General features: G+C 45.6%; 2 protein-coding genes across 12 annotated transcripts in view; one reads left to right on the forward strand and one right to left on the reverse strand.

Moving 5' to 3' along the window:
* PDRG1 (p53 and DNA damage regulated 1) overlaps positions 1 to 15,800 on the forward strand; it is an 85,861-nt gene extending 70,061 nt beyond the window's left edge. For 6 of the 7 annotated variants that reach the window (XM_033963255.1, XM_033963253.1, XM_033963256.1 and 3 more), the window contains 2 exons: positions 284 to 364; positions 14,788 to 15,800. In XM_033963255.1, the coding sequence (XP_033819146.1) occupies positions 284 to 364; positions 14,788 to 14,873 (167 nt within the window). In that variant the 3' untranslated portion in view covers positions 14,874 to 15,800. The remainder of the gene's footprint in view (positions 1 to 283; positions 365 to 14,787) is intronic. The other variant, XM_033963259.1, reaches the window with a different exon arrangement.
* The window catches only part of TTLL9 (tubulin tyrosine ligase like 9), a 198,731-nt gene continuing 191,642 nt past the window's right edge, over positions 15,318 to 22,406 (reverse strand). For all 5 annotated transcript variants that reach the window (XM_033963248.1, XM_033963243.1, XM_033963247.1 and 2 more), the window contains one exon: positions 15,318 to 15,838. In XM_033963248.1, coding sequence (XP_033819139.1) covers positions 15,829 to 15,838 — 10 coding nt within the window. In that variant the 3' untranslated portion in view covers positions 15,318 to 15,828. The remainder of the gene's footprint in view (positions 15,839 to 22,406) is intronic.

Here is a 22,406-nt window from a genome sequence, read left to right on the forward strand (position 1 = left end):
TTCAACACACTTGCTACTTTCTTTCATGCAAAGATAAATTATTGAACTCCCCTCGTATAATGTTTCTCTGCTCTAAGTTCCTTGGAGGAAATGATCTTTAAATCAGGCATATGTGAGCCCTTTGAAGAAATAAAAGACTTGAAGCCCAGGCAGCCATACTTTTCTCCTAAAAATAACTACAGCAATAGTAGTCAGTTATCAGAATATGCATTTTCCTATCTGTATCTGGGATGTCTTGAGCTTTGCAGGTAATTTTTGGTTTCTGTCCCCCTCAAATTTATAGACCAGGAATACCTGGATGAAGAGACTGCAAGACTTCAAACAGAGTTAAAGATAAAGGTGAACTTTCTGTATGAAGCACAAGGTACAACCTGATATTGTATTTTATAAACCAAAGGAAGGCAGAACACTTGTTTAATTACCCAAAATTCATAATTAGACCTAAACAGCAGAACAAAATACCCACAAATGTTGTGAAAAGAAGCAAAGTTGAAGTTTGGCAAATCTACATAATTCCTCCTTTCTTTTTGCTGCTAGCCATACACAAGTACAGTTGTCCAGAAAAAGCAAAAGTTGGAAAATCTATGTGCATTTAGATTTTTCCCATGAATTTGATTGTGCTTGATCAGAAAATACTTAAAAAAAAAATTTAAAGCCCACCCTGGGGGACCCTCAAAGCCACCAGTTACATAAAGCTCCATTTTTGCTTAATGAGGCAAATTTCTTCGTAGTATAGCTATAACTTTTATGTTTTCACACTCGGCAATAATACACTGATAATAGTCAAGTCTGTTTTATTGAAAAAGAACAATAAATCAGTACAGAAATAACACTAGAGTCTCCAATATGCTTGTTGTAATGTGAGATTCCATACAAACGTAAAGAAGTTCTTCAGAGAATGGTAGATACCTGGAACGCTCTTCCGGAGGCTTTTATAGGGGAAAGCACCCTGCAAGGATTCAAGACAAGGTTGGATAAGTTCCTACTGGAACAGAACATACTCAAGTAATGTCCGTTTCAAAAAAGGCACTGGTCTTTGACCTAAGAGCCGCCACGTGAGTGGACTGCTGGGCACAATGGACCACTGGTCTGACCCAGCAGTGGCAAATCTTATGTTCTTATGTGTCTAGGATAGCTCCAATGAATTGAAGACGTTGAGTCGGAATTAGATGTGATTTGTGGAAGTTGACTTAGAATCCTAGAACCTGAAGAAAAGAGATGGTCTGCGATGTTGCTTGGACCACTTCCTGAGAGGATACAGCCTTGATCAACCAGTCGTTTAGGTATGGAAAGACTTGGAGCCCGTGGGATCAGAGAGATTCGGCCACTACAATCAGGCACTTAGGGCGTAGTGCAGCCATGCTTTAAACTTGCAGACTTGCACTGCAGGGAAGGAGGCAGAGAGCAGAAGAGTTGGGGTAGTAGAGATCAGTCTGGGCCGCAGAGAGCAGGGGGAGGTTGGATTCGGGGCAGAGAGCAGGGCGGCGAGTTGGGGCAGAGAGCAGGGCGGTAAGAGGAGAGTCGGCTTCTGCAGAGTAAAGGAAGGCAGGAGCAGGGCGGCGAGATGAGCTAAACCAGGGGTGCCCAATACGTCGATCGTGATCGACCAGTAGATCAGGAAGGCAACGTGAGTCGATCGCGGAGCTCATGTTGTTGTTCTGATCTACCGGGCCGATCAACCTTCCTCTCCCCAACGTCCCCCACCGCCGCCCCAAGCTCTCCCTGCAGAAGCAGGGTTTGTAGTGACGCCGGAGTGTCGCGATCGCTCCTTAAGGAGTGCCACATTGCAGCTCTTTGAACTCGGGGCAGTTTTGTTCGGGCCTTTTCAGGAGTGTTTGGGCCATGGAGGGGGGCGGAGTGATTTTGCGGCTTCTGTAAGAGCTGCAGTCTGAGGTGGCTGTCAGCGCATGCGAGCTTTCAGGAGCGTCTCTTTCACCCGTGAGCCGTGTGGCGAGCATGCTGACGGACAGCATCGTGGAGGAGTTCGAGATCAAGGACGATGAGCCCTGGTACGATCACCAGGACCTGCAGCAGGGTGAGTGCTAGAAGATGCTTGGCTGCAGTAGCAGGATTCACCCTTCCTGTAACTTGGGTCTTGAGAGGAACGAATGCCCCATCTACAGCCTCAGCACCCTGGGGTTGTGGGTTCAAACCCCGCGCTGCTCCTTGTGACCCTGGGCAAGTCACTCAATCCTCCATAGCCCCAGGTACGTTAGATAGATTGTGAGCCCACCGGGACAGATAGGGAAAATGCTTGAGTACCTGATTGTAAAAAAAAATCGCTTAGATAACCTTGATAGGCAGTATATAAAATCCTAATAAACTTGAAACTTGCAGCATCCACAGCTGCGGGGAGGAGATCTGAGCAAGTGGCACCCCAGTCCGAGGACTGTATATAAAGGGTCTTTGTGTTTGAGACATAACGTGATGCTCATGCTTGCACCGGGCCCATTAGTAAGCTGCTCTATAGCAGTGATGGGGTGAGCACTATAAGTTGAGGATCAGAGTAGATTTACTATACCATGTTAACATACAAAAGGATTCGTTCTCTTCTGCTGGGGAAGGCACCACTCATATAAATAAATCGAACTGCAAAAACCAGTGGAGAAGAAAAAAAAAGATCTGTGTTGCCAGAGCACTATTTTCAGCAACGCTGTTGTTATAGCAGACTCACCCTAATCATTGGTCATTTAAAAAAAAAAAAAAAAAAAGCAAGAGCGGTTCCTCTCCAACATCCACTGGCCTGGGCTATGGCAGGACAGACCAGCATTCCTCTCCCTGACGACAATTCTGACGTCGGAGAGGAAGTTCTGGGCCAGCCAATCGCTGCCTGGCTGGCCCGGAACTTCCTCTCCGTCAGAATTGACGTCGGGGAGTGGAATGCTGGTCAGCGTGACGCTTCTGCAGGGAGAGCTTGGGGCGGCAGTGACTTGGGGGCCTGTTCCCCAATGGCAGCGGTGGCAAACCTAGTGGCTTGGGGGAGGGCAGGGAGGGAGAAAGAAAGAAAGGGGGCAGCAGGGAGACAGAAAGAAGGAGGGAGCAGGGAGACAAAGAAAGAAGGGAAACAGAAAGAAAGGGGAACAGGGAGACAGAAAGAAAGGGGGCATGGAGAGAGAGAAAGAAAAAGAGAAAGGGAGGCAGGGAGATAGAAAGAAAGAAGGGGGCAGGGAAAAAGAAATAAAAAGTTGGGGGAAAGAATGAGCTCTAGAGGAGAGGAAGCATACAGGAGGCTGAAAGAAGGGAAGAAATATTGGATGCATAGTCAGAAGAAGAAAGTGCAACCAGAGACTCAAGAAATCACAAGACAACAAAGGTAGGAAAAATGATTTTATTTTCAATTTAGTGATCAAAATGTGTCAGTTTTGAGAATTTATATCTGCCGTCTATATTTTGCACTATGGCTCCCTTTTACTAAACCACAATAGCAAATGTTTAATGCAGGGAGCCTATGAACGTCGAGAGCAGCGCGGGGTATTCAGCGCAGCTCCCTGCGCTAAAAACTGCTATCGTGGTTTAGTAAAAAGGGAGGGGGTATATTTGTCTATTTTTGTATGGTTGTTACTGAGGTGACATTGCATAGAGTCATCTGCCTTGACCTCTTTGAAACAACCCTGGAATATAAATGATAATTAACATTTTCTCTGCCTTTCAGTGTGCTTTGTGTTTTAATTTTATTGTTGGCAGATTTTTTTGACTTTGTCATTTTAAAAGAAGCTCACAAGCCCAAAAAGTGTGGGCACCCCTGAGCTAAACAATCCAGTGCTTCTGCAGAGTAAAGGCAGGGAGATCGGGACAGCATAGAGCAGGGCAGCAATGGAGCTGGAGAGTGGGAAAGGACATTTGCGACTGGTCCCTGCAGTCACTTCTGGGGTTGATTGGCCAGCCCAGTCGTTTTGCAAAATTTGTGTAGTGAATAGCGTCCCTGTCCACTTTGCATGCCGTTCCCCTCATTTGCATGCGCAGATCGGAATCGGCTCGGCAGAGAGGTAAGTGAATTGGTCCGGATTGATGCAGGGCTCCTCACACGATCACAACAATATGAAGAGGGCTCAGGTGGGAATCATAAAAAAACTGGGATGTGCAGTTTGAAAAGGAACTGCAACAGAATGGTATCAGTTGCATTTTCTTTGATGGTCTTGTGATTACACTAGGGTCATGTTAAATGCAGAAGAGAATGGCAAAATGTATCCAGGTATGGTGACAAGAGGAACATTACACAGTTTGTATGGAGAAGTTATCTATGGAATTTATCTATGGAATTTTGTTCTGCAAAAGTAGCTAAAGAGAAGACTCATGCAGAAATAATTGCTGATAATTTGGTTGCATGGCTGAAAAAGGAGCAGGTAAAACTCCTCAAACTTTTGGAGGTGATTTCTGTAATGTAAACACTGTTTGGGAAGGAGGAGTGATGCGTTATTTTGAGAACCTATGAAGGAAACTGGTGTAGATTATCTGTAACCTGCACCCAGGTGATCTACCCTACAGGCACTTGGTAACTGTTTAGATGGCAAGACATTAAGCAACAACAAATGGGCATGTCCCATTGGAAAAATGCTTGTTTCTAATACTGATCTGGAAATAAATCCTGATTTTACGAAGATCTCTGATGGCCCTGATCTTCAGCTCAGCGATGAAGACATAAAAGACTTAATATAGATTAATGCTATGGCTATAGCATTGTAACTACAGTTAGAACAGGTATCTTACCAAAGGATCTGACTCTGTTGGAAATAGGAACTGTGTCACATAGGAGATGGCTCACAACAGCTCTAATGCTCATGAAAATATGGGTTTCCAAACCTAATCTGAAAAATTTAAGAATGATTGTAGAGTTCTCTTGGGGTTTACATGGTAAACTGATATAAATAAATAGGAATTGGACACAAGATCCCAGGCATCTCTTCTACCTGCAACTGTTGAAAGAATAGTGTAAAGAGGTTGAGAATGATAAGGGTCTGCAGCTCCTTGTGACCCGAGGCAACTCACTTAACCTTGCATTGTCCCAGGTATAAAACTCACTAAGGGCAGAGAAAGTACATACTCACTAGTCTGGAGAGATGAGACAATTGAATTTTTACTGCGTAATAAAATGAAGTCTGGCCCTATAAGAATTATTTTTCCTTAGCTGATTTACTCAGAGATGAGACTGCTCCCTGGCTGTGAGTTGGAGAGAATGACACCTTGAGGATAGGAATGGTTCCATGGTCTCAGGTTGAGGAAAAGTGGTGCTTGTCATAGTCCCTAAAAGGGAGCTTTGTCTGAACTGCTGGTTCTGTTCCCATTTAATGTAAATGCTGTTTCTTTATCACCTTTCCAGTCGTACAGCTTCGCTGATGGGTAATACCTCATTATGACCAGTAGGTGGAGACTGAGACAAAAACATTTGGTTGCAATACAAGTAGCTGTGCTTTCCCCTAATCTGACCAGTCTTCTCTCAGTCTCAGCAGGGGTAAGATATTGCTGGCTTCCCTGGGTTAGTGTAGGCCTGTTGGAATTTGCATAGTGGCCTTCATGTCACTTTCTGGTGCCAGACAGAGCTTGTTTGGGGGTCTGTCCGACCTTGGAGATGTCACACTCAACGGGTCATAAGTTGAGTCCCTCTTCCCCTTCCTCCACCTCCCCATATTTTTTCTAGACGTGCTTCAGCTGTAAGACTTGCCACCGATACCAGCAAGGCATATGGCTTAGAGAACCAGTAGAGTCAGTTCTGAAAAAAAATAATAATAATCCTGAGGCAGTGCCAGTCTGAAGGAAGCCTTCTATTCTATTCCTGTTTTATTGCTAATCAGCACTTTTTCCCTTAGCTAGGTCACATGTTGCACAATGAGCACTTTTAAAGGGAAAAAGTGCTCATTGTGCTCCAAACGCAAGGTCGATTTGGGCGGCCAGTGCTTGCGGTGTGCTGGCTGCCGTGAAGGGGAATCCTCGTCGGCTTTGGGTGCCGGCGTCCAGGGACCCCTTCATGAGTTCCTCGCACATCGGCAGATGAAGGAGGGGAAGTCCAAGCTTCCCTCACCGCCCATTCAGGGATTCCCCCAGTCACCGATGGTCAAGGAAATAAGGTTTCCCTTACCCCCAGAGCTGCTGGGGACTCCATATCAGCTGATGCTGGCTTACCTGCTTTAGCGGCTGGGGCGGTTCAGGCTTTTCAGCCGCTACAGGCCTCGGGGGCATTTTTTTTGGTTGACTTGTTCAGATTTTGGCGGGAAGCACCTCCCATTTTGTCTGCAGCCTCAGGTGACCTCCCCCTTGTAGTGGAGAAAAGGGGGAAGGTTTCTACTAAGACCTCTGCTTTTGCAGTGAGTCCAATTTGGCCGCCAGAGGTTTTTCCCCCTGATTTTGTTTTAGCCTTGTGGAAGGCATATATTCAAGTGACTGGGGGTACTTCAGCTCCGGGTGTCTTGGGGGGGGGGGGGCAGGGGTTTCCCTCCACATCCACTCCAGTTGGACCCCCTTCAGCACCAGTCCAAGTGGCCGAGGGTCTTTTGGGGCAATATTTTTTTTCTCTGGGTAGCAGTTTTCTCTTGAGGAGAACTTGGACCTTTTAGGAGACCTCCAGGATCCTCTTGGAAGGAAAGATGCCACTGGTGGAGGTTTTTCGGTTTTGCCAGCTGGCGAGGATGCGTCAGGATGCCATCTTTCAGTGAGAAGAGCTCCAGGAGGTTATTCTTCAGGTCTCTTTGGTGTTGCGTTTCGAGGAAGATGAGAAGGTGATAGACCCCTTGCTTCAGGGGATCTGTTCAGCATCCCTCTCTTTTCCTATACATCAGGATATTCGGGATATTGTGCTTACGCAGTGGACAGTGCCTGAGGCACCCTTTCATTTTGCGCTTTCTATGGCCCGTCTAACCCATCCTAGATGGGGATAGGGATACCTTGAAGTCGCCAGTGGTGGACGCGATGGTTTCGGCTGTTGCAAAGTGGCATATAGTGCCTGTTGAGGGCTGTTCTACTGTGATCAAAGCTCCCGGGTGAGTATAAGCCCTCAGGTAAGTAAATCACTGAATACCTCTACAAGGATGGGGAAAAGGGGCAATGTCTGGAAAGCAGTATATGCTAATGTACGAAGTATGGGAAACAAGATTCTGGATCTAGAAGCTATGTGGAAGAAGAGGAGTTGGATATAGTGGCAATCACGGAGATGTGGTTCACGTAGAACCATGACTGGGATGCAGTTATACCGGGCTATAATCTGCTCAGGAAAGACAGGGAAGGAAGAAAATGAGGGTAGTAACGTTATATGTTAAAGATCATATTAAAGCCACAAAATTGCAGGATCTGCAGAGCAAGGCATAAGCACCATAGATCAATTTGGAAAGAGGGAATGGTGAATATATTTACACTGGTGAGATATACAGGCCTCCTTCACAGACGGAAGAAGTAGATAAAAGATTTAATAATAGACATTCAGAATATCTCTAAAAAAGGGGAAGTCTTACCAATAGGTGATTTTAACATGCCAGATGTTGATTGGGGTATCTCTATTGCGGGGTCTTCTAAAAGTAGGGATATCCTGGATTCTCTCCAAGGAGAACTGTTCCAGCAGTTGGTAATGGAACCCACGTGGGATGGGATCATACAGGACTTAATGCTTACAAGCAGGGAAAGTGTTTCTGATGTTATAGTGGGTGATCATCTGGCATCCAGTGATCACTGCATGGTACGGTTTAATATTAAGATGGGTATAGAGAGGTCTCATTCAAAAGCAAAGGTTCTAGACTTTAAAAAAACTAACTTTGTTTGGATGGGGGTTTACGTCAAGGAATTGTCTGTGTGGGAACGTCTGGAAGGCGTGGAAATGCGGTGTGCAAAACTGAAAGGAGCGATTGTAAGGGCAACAACCCTTTTTGTGAGGCAAGTAAGTAAAAGTAAGAGGAAAAGAAGGTTACTTTGATTCTCAAAAGTAGTAGCTGAGAAGGTAAGGAATAAGAGGTTAGCTTTCATAAACTACAAAAAAAATCGCAGAAAGAGGAAGACAGGCAAAAATATCTGGAAAAGTTAAGAGAGGCTGGTCGTGTAATGAGGAAAGCAAAGATGCAAATGGAAGAAAAAATAGCTGACATGGTAAAACGGGGAGACAAGGCATTTATAAAGATATATTAGTGATAGAAAGAAGTGCAAAAGTGGCATTGTGCGACTCGAAGGTGAAGGAGAGGAATATGTAGAAGCTGATAAAGAAAATGGCGAATTGCTTAACAAATATTTCTGTTCTGTGTTCACCGCAGCGCTGGGAGTGGACCACTGAAGACAAACATAAATAGGGATGGAGGAGTAATAGACCCTGATCGATTTTCAGAGGGATGTGTTCGTAAGGAGCTAGCTAAAATAAAGGTAGACAAAGCGAGGCCGGATGGTGTACATCCGAGGGTGCTGAAGGTACTTAGGGAAGTTCTGGTAGCTACACTGACTGACCTTTTCAATGAGTCTCTAGTCAGGAATGGTACCGGAGGACTGGAGAAGGGCAGATGTGGTCCCTCTCCACAAAAGTGGAAGTAAGGAAGAAGTAGGGAATTACAGGCCGGTCTGACTTCTGTGGTAAGCAAATTAATGGAAACGCTTTTAAATCAGAGAATGGTCAACTTTCTGGAATCCTATGGATTACAGGACTGGAGGCAACATGGATTCACTAGAGGTAGGTATTGTCAGACAAATCTGATCAATTTCTTTGACTGGGTGACCAGAGAATTGGATAGAGGATGTGCGCTAGATGTGGTGTGTTTAGATTTTAGCAAAGCCTTTGACAGTGTTCCACACAGATGCCTAATAAATAAACCGAGTGTCCTTGGGATGGGTTCCAAAGTGACGGGCTGGGGCAGGAACTGGTTGAGTGGAAGGCGACAGAGGGTGGTGATCAATGGAGATCGCTCTGAGAAAAGGGATGTTACCAGTGGTGTGCCTCAAGGTTCTGTTCTTGGGCCTGTTCTTTTTAACATTTTTGTAAATGATATTGCTAACGGGTTGTTGGGTAAGATTTGCCTCTTTGCGAATGATATGAAAATCTGCAATAGAGTAGACACGCCAGATGGTGTGAATAACATGAATAACATGAACCTGGCGAAGCTTGAAGAATGGTCTGAAATTTGGCAGCTAAAATTTAATGCTAAGAAATGCAAGGTCATGCATTTGGGCTGCAAAAACCCGTGGGAATGGTACAGTTTAGGGGGTGAAGAACTTATGCGCATGATGGAAGAGTGGGATTTGGGTGTGATTGTATGTGATGATCTTAAGATGGCCAAAAGGTTGAAAAGGTGACGGCGATAGCTAGAAGGATGCTAGGTTGCATAGGGCGAGGTATGGTCAGTAGGAAAAAGAAGGTATTGATGCCTCTTTATTTAGAATATTGTATTCAATTCTTGAAAGCCACACCTACAAAAAGATAAAAAAAAGGATGGAGTCGGTCCAGAGGAAGGCTACTAAAATGGTGTGTGGTCTTCTTGATAAGGCGTATGGGGACAGACTTAAAGATCTCAATCGGTATACTTTGTAGGAAAGCGGGAGAGGGGAGATATGATAGAGACTTTTAAATACCTACATAATAAAAGTGTGCATGAGGGGAGTATCTTTCATTTGAAAGGAAGCTGTGGAATGAGAGGGCATAGGATGAAGTTAAGAGGTGATAGGCTCCGGAGTAATCTGAGGAAATACTTTTTTACAGAAAGGGTGGTAGATGCATGGAACAGTCTCCCAGAAGAGGTAGTGGAAACAGAGACTGTGTCTGAATTCAAGAGGGTCTGGGATAGGCACGTGGGATCTCTTGGAGAGAGAAAGAGATAATGGTTACTGCGGATGGGCAGACTAGATGGGCCATTTGACCTTTATCTGCCGTCATGTTTCTATGTTGTATGTTCTATGTTCGGGGCATATGTTCTATGTTTGGAGCATAAGTTGGAGTCCCTCCTTAAATAAAATTTTGATGTCACTGCCCTTGCAGTCCAAATGGCGATGTGTGGCAGTCTGGTCGCTCGAGCTTATTTTCAGTGGGCCGAGCATGTCCTTGACTGTGAATCTGATGCTTGGTCCTTGGTGGGGCAGGAAGTACCAAAATTGAGATGGATGCTTCTTATTTCTCTGATGGCAGATTTGGTCGGTGGATGCGGCCTCAGAGGCTCAGCTGACAAAATTTCCCTTTCAGGGGTCTTGGTTGGTGAGCATTTGGACAAATTGGTTCAGACCTTAATGGACTCTAAGGTGCCTCGTCTTCTTTAGGACCATGCCCACCCACCCAAGCAAGGTGGCGCTGCTTGGGGACATTTTGTGTGATTTACGCAGATACTGCCCTGGTCGAGGGCCATTTTTTTTCTGGCCTCCGGTTCCTCCCGGGTCCATTTCAGCACATACAGTTCTTTTGTGGGGGATCTTGGAAACAAACAGGAGAAACTGCCTTCACACCAGTGAACAGCAAACACAACAACAAAGGTGACCAATTGGTGTTCAGTCTCTTTTATTGTGATGGACTTGACACGATCGTGTTTTGGCCCATAAGGGCATGCTTCAGGAGTCTTAAGAACATAAGAATTTGCCTCCGCTGGGTCAGACCAGAGGTCCATCACGCCCAGCGGTCCGCTCCCGCGGCGGCCCCTCAGGTCTATCACCTGTGCAGTGGTCTCTGACTCTTCCTATAACCTACCTCAACTCCTATCTGTACCCCTCAATCCCCTTATCCTCTAGGAACCTATCCAAACCTTCTTTGAAGCCCTGTAACGTGCTCTGGCCTATCACGGCCTCCGGAAGCACGTTCTATGTGTCCACCACCCTCTGGGTAAAAAATAACTTCCTAGCGTTTGTTCTAAACCTGCCCCCTTTTAATTTCTCCGAGTGCCCCCTTGTACTTGTGGTTCCCCATAGTGTGAAGAATCTGTCCCTGTCTACCTTTTCTATGCCCTTCAGGATTTTGAAGGTTTCTATCATGTCTCCTCTAAGTCTCTGCTTTTCCAGGGAGAATAGCCCCAGTTTTTTTAACCTGTCAGCATATGAGAAGTTTTCCATACCCTTTATCAGTTTAGTCGCTCTTCTCTGGACTCCCTCAAGTACTGCCATGTCCTTCTTGAGGTATGGCGACCAGTACTGGACACAGTACTCCAGATGCGGGCACACCATTGCACGATACAGTGGCATGATGACTTCCTTCATGCAGTTCTCATAAAATTTTTCAAACACATGCTTTAGTAGACTGCAACTCTGATGAACAGCGTCTGCTGCTGTCCGCAGTTCATCAGAGTTGCATGTTTTGAAAAATTTTATGAGAATTGCACAAATTGATTTCCAACAAGACTCCTGAGGCAGGCCATTATGGACCAAAACACGATCGTGTCGAGTACATCACAATAAAAGAGATTGAACACCAATTGGTCACCTTTGTTGTTGTGTTTGATATCCTTTTGTGGGGCCCATCGTGGGGATGTGATCCCTCCGCCAGTTCCCCTGCCACCCATCCCGCCCAATGACCCTTGCCGACGCCTCACCTGATTCTGAAGGGCATCCGGTTGCGAGATTTATACCAGACGTGGGCAGCGATCATGACGGATCAGTGGGTCCTGGAGGTGATTCAGGACGGTTATGCTCTGGTGTTTGCCCACTTATTGCCAGATCATTTTCTCGCTTCTCCTTGTCATGTGGCATGGAAGAAGCGGGTTTTTCCATATGCTTCAAAGATTGCTAGATCTCAAAGCAGTAGTTCCAGTGCCCCCTCACCAGCAGGTAATCCATTTATTTCATGGTGCCCAAGAAAGAGGGGACTTTTCGTCCCATCCTGGATCTGAAGGGGGTCAACAGGGCTCTCCGAGTTCCATTTTTTCGCATGGAGACCCTGAGCTATGTCAATCTGGCAGTTCAGTCGGGAATTCTTGGCTTCTCTCGACCTGATGGAGGTCTACTTGCATATTCTGATTTGGGCCTCCCATCAGCGGTTCCTTCGCTTTACAATTTGGGCTAGCACTATCAATTTTGTGCACTTCCTTTTGGTCTGGTCACAGCTCTGCTGATGTTCACCAAGATTATGGTGGTCGTGGCGAAGGCTTTGCGCAAGGAGGGCATTCTGGTTCACTCCTATCTAGATAACTGGTTGATCCAAGCAAAGTCTTCAGGAGAGCTCTCGGGTTAGGAGCCGGTTGGCTCCATCTCAGCGCCTGGAGTACCTTGGGGTTATCTTTGACACCTCCTTGGGGAGGGTCTTCCTCTCAGAGGCCCGAGTGAGCAAGTTGCAGTTCCAGTTGCAGATTCACGTTCCCGGTGTCCTCGGGCGCAGGATTTTCGCCAGGTCCTGGGGTCGATGGCAGATTCCCTGGATGTGGTGAGATGGGCTCGGGCTCACTTTTGTCCGCTTCAGTATACTCTTCTTCAGCAGTGGTCACCCCAGGTGTATGCTTTGGAACCTCCCTTTCCTCTTCAGGGGTTAGTTCGTCGCAGTCTCGGTGTCTGCAGTCTTCTCTTCTGTTGCATGGAGTGAGTCTGGTTCAGCCCCAATGGACAGTGCTTCTCATGGATGCCAGTCTCCTTGGCTTGGGAGCTCAGTGTCTCGGTCATTCTGCTCAGGGCAGCTTGTCTTTAGAGGAGGCGTCTTGGTTGATCAATATTCTGGAGACCAGAGTCATCCGTCTGGCGTTGCTATCATTACAGACCCTGTTGATGGGCAAATCTGTCCGGATCCTCTAGAGAATGCTACAGTGGTGGCCTATGTCAATTGTCAGGAGGGAACCAGGAGTCATCTGGTGGCGCAGGAGGTGGCTCTGCTCATAGCCTGGGCAGAGTCTCATCTTCGGGACATCTCGGCTTCCCACATAGTAGGAATGGAGAATGTTCAGGTGGACTTCCTCAGGCGTCCCGTGCTAGATCTCGGAGAGTAGTGTCCTATAGTCTTTGGGTTGGTTGTGCAGACTTGGGGGTCAGCCGGTCATGGACCTGATGACCACGAGTGTTAACACCAAAGTGCCCTGGTTCTTCAGTCGGCACAGGGATGTTTAGGCTGAGGGATTGCTTGCTCTGCTATGCAACAGCGGGCCTCCTGTATGTGTTTCCTTTGTGGCTGATGGTAGATAAAGTTCTTCAAATTGCTCTGCACCTCAGCTGCATGATCTTGGTGGCCCTGGACTGGCCCAGGCACCCATGGTACATGGATCTGGTTTGTCTTCTCATGGCAGATCTTCTTTCACTGCCCCTCTCACCCGCCCTTCTGACTCAGGGCCCCTTTCCAATGTTCGATCTGGGTCCCTTTTGTCTTACGGCTTGGCTGTTGAGCGGCAACACCTAGGTATGAAAGGTTATTCTCCACTCTTGTGATCCTGGAAGTTTTTCCTCTTATGAGCTTAAGTGCATGTTTGAGGTATTTTTTGAGGAGTGATTTACTTTTGCACCTCTTTACTTCACATCTTGGAGTTCTTGCAGGATGTCCTGGACAGGGGCCTGACCTGGATTTTTCTCCAGGTTCAACTTGTGGCTTTGTCCGTTTTATGCGGGTTGCTACAGGGTAGGTGCTTAAATCTATTCCAGATGTGGTTCGCTTTTTGAGGGCAGCTAAATTACTTTGGCCTCCGGTGCGGCCTTCTGTTCTGGCTTGGGGGTCTTAATCTGGTCTTGTCCGTGACTGTGTGCCCTCCCTTTGAGTCCCTGCTTGTTGAAGGACCTTACTCTTACAGCAGTCTTTTTGGTGGCTATTTCTTCTGTGAGATGCGTTTCTGAGCTGCAGGCTTTCTCTTGTAAGCCTCCCTTCTTGAAGTTTTTTAGGGAGTGTAATATGCTGTGGCCTGTTCCTTCCTTTCCGCTGAAGGTGGGTTCGCCTTTTCATGTCAATCAGTCTGTGATCCTCCTAGTTTTGGATTGTTGGGAGGGCTCTTTGGGGCAGAGGCAGTTGCAGAAGTTGGATGTCTGTCAGATACTTCGCTCTTATGGTCAGCGGACCCAGGCCTTCCGAAAGTTGGATCATCTTTTTGTCCTCTTAGTGGGTCCTCGTAAGAGGGATGGTGCTTCCAAGTCTACCATTGCACGCTGGATCAAGGAGACTATTGCTTTTGCGCATCTTCTTCAGAAGTCTGTCCGGAATTTCTCAAGGTTCATTCCATTCGGGGTTAGGCAGCTTCTTGGGCTGAGTTTGCTTGTGCCACCAGTGGAAATTTGTAAAGCTGTATTTCTTTGTACGACATCCATGTGGACATTCAGACGCGTCGGGACTCGGTGTTTGGTGAGCATGTTCTGGTGGTGGCCCTCCAAGGGTCCCACCCATGATGGGCACTGCTTTGGTACATCTCATCAGTGAAGCTGTACCAGTCTGGGATAGAAAAAAGTAATAATAAAGAAGGAGAAATTAGGTTCTTACCTGCTAATTTTCTTTCTTTGAGACTTTCCCTATCTGTCTGTTTTTTGTTTTTGTGTGAATAGTGAGATTTTTTTGCGGGTTCTATTATTTTTCTAGGGCCGGCAAGATAGCAAGAATAGTGGCTTTGGCTGAGCTGGTGTAGCAGGCGAGCTGTGGGGATCTTTGCTGAAGAGATCTTTGCTGAAGGGGCTTCTCTCTGCATCTTCCAACAGTATTGTTCTATGTTCATTGTTACTCCCGTTTGGAGTGTGTTACTGTTATAATTAGCACTGTTTAGTTCTGCTTGGCTATTTGGCAGACTAGTCAGATTAGGGTGAAGCACAGCTACTTGAATTGCAACCAAAAGTTTTTGTCTCAGTCTCCACCTGCTGGTCATAATGAGGTATTACCCATCAGCGAAGGTGTACAGGTCTGGAAAGTCTAAAAAAAAGAAAATTAGCAGGTAAGAACTTAATTTCTCCTTTCCTTTTGTTCTGCAGGTAAACCAGAACTGAAAGGCTTTAGACTGACACCCCTGAGACCAGAGGAAATGAGAGCTGTGCAGCAGGACAGACAACTTATTTAAAAGTGTAATGATATGAAAGGACTCTGAGCAACAAAACATTTACTGAAACCTTTGACTGTCCCTGTTGTGCTTCTAGTTTCATACAAAAGTTCTGGGGAGAAGAAGGGGGAACCCGTTTACAACAGCCGCTAAGAACTGGATTTGTATCAACAGGTATTTAGCTTAATTTATTGTTGGAAATATGGCCTTATAAAGTGTCCCCTCACCTAATCTCTCTTTAACTGTTTATCCAGTTACATTCAAAGTCTGACAAACTGAAGGGCACCAAGTAACCCCGGTGCCCTGACATTTCTCTGTTTTGTTAGCCTTAGTGTCCTGTAAGTAATCTACTTAATTAATTTTGGAGAGCTCAGATGTTACTGAAGATATTGAAAACTACCCTGTCATTGGTTAGTAATAACTAAATACAAATTCCTCTACCAAAGAAGGAAAATAGACAACATGAACTGTTCACATCCTGTTTAAATGTGGCGATGAGAGAAAATTTTCCACAACAATAAATAATGCCTGACTGAAAGAACCTATTGCCTTTAAGTTCTCAGCTGTGATGGAGTTGTCTTGTGGCTGCCTGTGAAGCAAGCATCTTAGATTTATATATTCTGCTTCCACTTGTAATTTGTGTCTGTATATTCTGATTATTAGCATCACTGAAAGTGAATTTAAAAAAAAATAGAAACAGCTCATCTTCATTCATAGAAGGCTCTTTCGGTTACTTGGTAGCACACCATTAGGTGCTTTCCATTGATTATAAAGCATAATAATGAAATATTTTAATTATTCAACCATCATCCTTTCTTCACATTTAGTCACAAGACTCGACAATCTCTTGTAATAAAAGGATGTTCTTGCTTCTGGAAACCTGGGATGAACAATATGCATGGTGCTGACAGTTTCTCCTGGGAATCATTAAATCTTCTTCTGTACACAGAGCTGCTTCAGTTGTTTCTTTCTATCATTAATACAGCCTGAAACATCAAAAAGGAATACAAATCAAATTAGCTTCTGTGATATGCAGTTGTGTATAGTACATCAGCACTACATATGCTGTTTCTTCACACAAGTGTACTCTACAAATTAGCTTCTGTGATATGCAGTTGTGTATAGTACATCAGCACTATATACAGTATGCTGTTTCTTCACAGGTGTACTCTACAGACACTTCACTTATTGCTGTCCTTTATCTATATATTCAGAATTAAAGAATCCTATTGTTCCAAGCAGCCATCACTCAGAATGAGCAACATTGGAAGTTGTTTTGTGAGATTCCAGGATTTAAGTTGGTATGGTACCCTCTGATTTCAGCTTTTGAATTGGGGGTTTACATCAAGCTGAATATATATGGGGGGAGCAAAAGTTTGTGAACACCCAGTCAGAAGTTATAGATCTAGCAAGTATGCTAAGGAAACTAAGGCTATAATCTATTTTACTTCCCAGTGTTCTTCAGTAAATGTTTGTTTACTTGAAAGCATGTTTCTGTATAAACATTGTGATAGTTCAGTGTTTTTTTGAAGCAATTCAGACTAAACCCATCAAAACACAGATGAGTGAATTTAAATCTTGCATATAATGTGTGTTGATGCTAACATTTCTGTAAAATTCATACTACAATAATTGTAATACTATTGTTCATATTTGTAAGTGTTTGCCCGTGTTGCTTATATATGTAACTAATAATATTTTGTGGTATTTACTAATAATTTCTCTAATCTTTTTTATTTCTAATAATTAATTATTAAATAACTGTGAACTGTAACTGAACACACAGTAATTGTATTTCCAGCTAAACTTAATTGAGATTTCTGTTTTTGGATAAGTGTAAGGTGATGCATGTCGGTAACAAAAATCTTATACACGAATATAGGATGTCCGGTGCAGTACTCAGAGAGACCCCCCAGGAAAGAGACTTGGGAGTACTGGTCGACAAGTCGATGAAGCCGTCCGCGCAATGCGTGGTGGCGGCGAAAAGGGCGAACAGAATGCTAGGAATGATTAAGAAGGGGATCACAAACAGATCGGAGAAGGTTATCATGCCGCTGGACCGGGCCATGTTATGCCCTCATCTGGAATACTGCGTCCAGCACTGGTCGCCGTACTTGAAAAAGGACACGGTACTACTCAAAAGGGTCCAGACTAAAATGGTTAAGGGGCTGGAGGAGTTGTTGTACAGTGAGAGGTTAGAAAAACTGGGCCTCTTTTCCCTTGAAAAGAGGAGACTGAGAAGGGACATGATCGAAACATTCAAGATAATGAAGGGAATAGACTTAGTAGATAAAGACAGGTTGATCACCCTCTCCAAGATAGGGAGAACGAGAGGGCATTCTCTAAAGTTAAAAGGGGATAGATTTCGTACAAACGTAAGGAAGTTCTTCTTCACCCAGAGACTGGTGGAAAACTGGAACGCTCTTCTGGAGGTTGTAATAGGGGAAAACACCCTGCAGAGATTCAAGACAAAATTAGACAAATTCCTGCTAAACCAGAATGTACGCAGGTAAGGCTAGACTCAGTTAGGGCACTGGTCTTTGACCTAAGGGCCGCCGCAGGAGCAGACTGCTGGGCACGATGGACCACTGGTCTGACCCAGCCGCGGCAATTCTTATGTTCTTATGTACTTACCCTGGTAAGATCTTTTCCAGTAGATAGGTGAGACATTCTAGGTCATAGGGTTATTTCCCATTACTCGCATGGTCTGCAGAAGAAATCCATTTCAAGTTTTTCACTGTCTCTAGTGTACTTCACAGGCTAGTTTAGTGCCCTCTAGCCGTCAGTCCCCAAGCATAGAGAGATACACTCATCTGTGAAGTAGAGGCACCTGTAATGACAGGTTAAACTATTGTTCTGCTGAAACAACTAAACAGCGCCGTTAACCTCCAACAGAGGCATCAAAGGCGTTCAGAAGTACTCTCACAACAGATTGTACATATATACAAACTATTGTTAACCCCAAAGGGTTGACTGGTCTCCAAGAAACAGATTGGATAAGCAGAAAGAGACTGAAATCTGAAATAGGCAAAGCAAGGAGAGGGCGGGTATCTAGAATGTCTTACCTATCTACTGGAAAAGATCTTACCAGGGTAAGTACATAATCTCCTTTTCCAGTGCAATAGTTGAGACATTCTAGTCTACAGGGATGTATAAAATCAGTCCCCCAGAGACTTCCAGTGACATCATGAGATTGAGCAGGTGCTGAAAAGCACTGCTCTCGTCCTCGTGTGCCCTACCATCTATTTTCCTTAGTCTTTTTGGGACCCGTTCAGCAGACGCTGAAAAGTACTGCTTTCATCCTCATGTGCCCTACCATCTATTTTCCTTAGTCTTTTCGGGACCTGAGTAGTCTAGGAGGTGCGTTTTGCGTCTTTTCAGGGACGGATGCCTTTGCAACTTGTTTTGGAGGCGCTCATGGTTTCAAAACCCGTCCGTACTAATCGAGACAAGGGCCGACTTCAGGAGTCTAAAATGGCGTCGGATGCAAATCCATCTAGCCCAACGGCAAGTCCAGCGCTGACGGCAGATCTTGTAGCGGAGGTTACAGCATCAATCGCAGAGGCTATTGATTAAAAGCTGCAACAATTTCTTGGTAAAATCAACGCGGCTCATGAGCAGCTGGACAGCCTGGGGCTTGAAATGGACGACGTTCAGCATCGGGTTAGTGCCTTAGAAGATTGGGTGCAGCCTGTGGAGTCAGGAGCCATGCGGATGGCAAAGGAGCTGGCGGCCCTGACCCAAAAAGTGGATGACCTTGAAAATAGGGCTCGTCGGAACAATTTATGATTGGTGGGTCTCCCAGAGCACATCCTATATGAGGAGCTGCCTGGCTTCCTGGAGAGCTGGATCCCTCAGTCGCTTTCCCTGGATGCCCACCTGTGAAAGTTCCGGGTGGAGAAGGCGCATCATTTGGGGCTTTGGGGTCCAGAGGGCTCCCAACCTCGTGTGGTCATTTTTAAGATTTTTAACTTTGCCCACAAGACTGCCATACTGCAAGCTCTTCGAGTGGGCAAGAGCCTGTGCCACGACAATAAAAATATTGAGCGATGTCCTGGCGAAACCGTTGGCTGAGCTATTCAATCTCTCCCTAAGTAAGGGGAAAGTTCTCCTGGACTGGAAATTAGCTAATGTCGTTCCTCTGCATAAAAAGGGTTGCAGGGCAGAGGCTGCGAATTATAGACCGGTGAGTCTCACATCAATAGTGTGCAAACTCATGGAAACACTAATTAAAAGCAAATTGGACACGATCTTGAATGAAGGGAATCTTTGGGAACCCAGTCAGCATGGATTCACCAAGGGTAGGTCCTGCCAATCCAATCTCATCAGCTTCTTTGACTGGGTAACAAGAAAGTTGGACTTGGGAGAGTCTTTGGACGTCGTGTACCTGGACTTCAGTAAAGCTTTTGACAGTGTCCCACACCGCAGGCTGCTAAGCAAGATGGAATCGATGGGGTTAGGAGAGACACTAACTGCATGGGTCAATGATTGGCTGAGTGGCAGACTTCAGAGGGTGGTGGTTAATGGTATCCTCTCTAAAACATCAGAGGTGACCAGTGGAGTGCCGCAGGGCTCGGTCCTAGGTCCACTCCTTTTCAACATATTCATAGGGGATCTGACTCAAGGGCTTCAAGGTAAAATAACACTATTCGCCGATGACGCCAAACTATGTAATAATATAGTAAGTGAATGCAGTTTACAGAATTATATGGCGCAGGACCTGTTTACATTGGAAAGTTGGTCCTCAACCTGGCAGCTAGGCTTCAATGCTAAGAAATGTAAGGTCATGCACCTCGGAAGTGGAAATCCATGCAGGACGTACTTCTTGAACGGAGAAACTTTAACTAGGACTTCAGCAGAACGAGATTTAGGAGTAATCATCAGTGCAGACATGAAAACTGCCAATCAAGTGGAGAAGGCTTCATCTAAGGCAAGGCAGATATTGGGTTGTATCAATAGAAGTTTCGTCAGCCGAAAGCCTGAAGTCATAATGCCGTTGTACAGGGCCATGGTGAGACCTCATCTGGAGTACTGTGTGCTATTCTGGAGGCCACATTACAGTAAAGATGTGCGCAGAATTGAATCGGTTCAGTGGACGGCCACCAGGATGATCTCGGGGCTCAAGGGTCTCTCGTACGAAGAGAGAGTGAACAAATTGCAGCTCTACACTCTCGAGGAACGTAGGGAGAGGGGAGACATGATCGAAACATTTAAGTACCTCATGGGACGTGTCGAAGTGGAAGATGATATTTTCTTTCTCAAGGGACCCTCGGCCACAAGAGGGCACCCGCTCAAACTCAGGGGCGGAAAATTTCATGGCGACACCAGAAAGTATTTCTTCACAGAGAGAGTGGTTGATCATTGGAACAAGCTTCCAATGCGGATGATTGAGGCAGAATGCGTGCCAGACTTTAAGAATAAATGGGATACCCATGTGGGATCCCTACGAGGGTCAAGATAAGAAAATTGGGTCATTAGGGCATAGACAGGGGGTGGAAGATAAGAAAATTGGGTCATTAGGGCATAGACAGGGAGTGGGTAAGCAGAGTGGGCAGACTTGATGGGCTGTAGCCCTTTTCTGCCATCATCTTCTATGTTTCTATGTTTCTATTCTACTGTAGTGGCGGCCTGGTGCCGTGAATTTACACCCATTTGCTCGGCTCTGTATGCCAATAAAGTGAAGTTCACCCTACTCTATCTGGCAAAATTGAGGATTCAGAAAGATGGACGCACACAGACTTTTGACTCTCCGGCCACCGCACTGACTTTTGTGAATACTTTGGGTATCGAGGTGGTCCCTCTGATAGTGAATAGGAGGCAGTCTGGAGTTGTGGCTGCTGCCGTTGGGACCCCATAGAGTTCTGGTATTGGAATCTGTGGTATGCTGTGATTGTTGGTTGGACTGTTTGGTGGGAGTGTGGTGTGGCCTAGGGGGTGGGTTTGTCTATGGGTTTGTGAGTGTGTCTGGTTGTAAGTCTGGTGAGTGGGGATTCTGTTAGTTTAAGGGGCCCTTATGGGTCTTGTTCTGTTGGGACTAGGATGGAGATGTAACTTGTGAAGTGGTTTTGGGGGGAACTTGGGGAGCATGGGGAAGGGCAGGGGTATGTTTTCCCTTGGGGGGCTTGGAATTGGGTGGGTTCAGCACTCCAGTGCCGGGGGATCTTGGTTTTGGTGGGGCTTGGGGGTATGTTATATTGGATTTGTGGGGCAGTGAGGTCTGATGTGGGCTGGGCGTTGGACCCCTTTATTATTATTCAGGTTCGAGTTGACCATTCTGTTTTACACTGACTATGGGTGATCCATCTCTGAAGGTGTGCTCGTGGAATGTGGCGGGTATAAATTCGTCTGTAAAGTGGTCTAAGATATTACAAATTCTCCGGCAGAAGGGGATGCATCTGGCTTGTCTACAGGAGACACATCTGTCAGATGCTGAACATGAGAAACTGGGTAGGGGATGGGTTAAAAAGGTTTACTATTCCACGGGCACTGCCCATAGTGCAGGGGTGGCTATTCTCCTTAGTAAACATCTTCCCTATACTGTGCATAGAGTGGTTAAGGATACAGGGGGACGTATTTGTTTCTTCATTTGGATATTCAGGGTCAGGAGATGGTATTGGCAAATATTTATGCTCCAAATGTGTTTAACCTTGATTTTTTTCAGCAGCTAGTGGATCTGTGCGCCACCTTTCCGGATGTGCCCTTGATGTTCTTGGGGGATTTCAATACAGTCTTGGACCCAGATATGGATCGGCTGGGAGGGGCCTCTCCTGTGGATTTCAGATAGGCAAGAGGGCTTACTCAATTTTGTAGTGTTTTGGACCTTGTTGATGTGTGGAGATTATATCTTCCTTTGGATAAGGATTTTACACATGTGGCCCGTGCTCATCCCACCATGTCCACTTCTTTTTTGCCCCGGGTGACTCAAGCAGAAATTGATGTCCCTACTATTTCCGATCATGCTTTGATATGGGTGGAAGTTCGGGGTATGCAATTTGGAGGTTGACCTGGTCCGTGGAAATTTCCTTGTTTTCTATATTGGGATCGGCATTTCTGGGCTCATATTATCAAATACTGGCAGCAGTTCTTACTGGATAATTTTCCTCAGCCTCCAATCCAGTGTTAATTTGGAAAACTTCCACAGCGGTTCTTCGTGGGGAAACTATAGCGTATGTAGCCTGACAACGCAAGGAACAATCGAGTGATCTTTTATATTTACACCGGAATGTTGGAGGTTTGTAAACGTTAGTGGATTGCTTCTGGATCCTTGATGGATCATGATTCCCTCCTGGTGGCTTGGTTGGCCCTGCAAACTAAGATTCATGAACATAGCCAGAGGTCCCATCAATTTTACTGTCATCGGTTTTATAAATATGGTAATCGGTCTGGTAGACTTCTGGCTCGTTTGGTCCATCCTTGGCAGGGCCCTCATTTATGTAAAGGACTTTATTCTCAGGGTGTTTTTGTCACTGATCGGGACCACTTGATGGAGATATTTTTTATCAGCATTTTCGGGAGTTTTATACCAAGCGGCAGTCCACCCCCCAGCTACGTTAT

Source organism: Geotrypetes seraphini, chromosome 11, assembly GCF_902459505.1.
Source record: "Geotrypetes seraphini chromosome 11, aGeoSer1.1, whole genome shotgun sequence".
Lineage (NCBI taxonomy): Eukaryota > Metazoa > Chordata > Amphibia > Gymnophiona > Dermophiidae > Geotrypetes > Geotrypetes seraphini.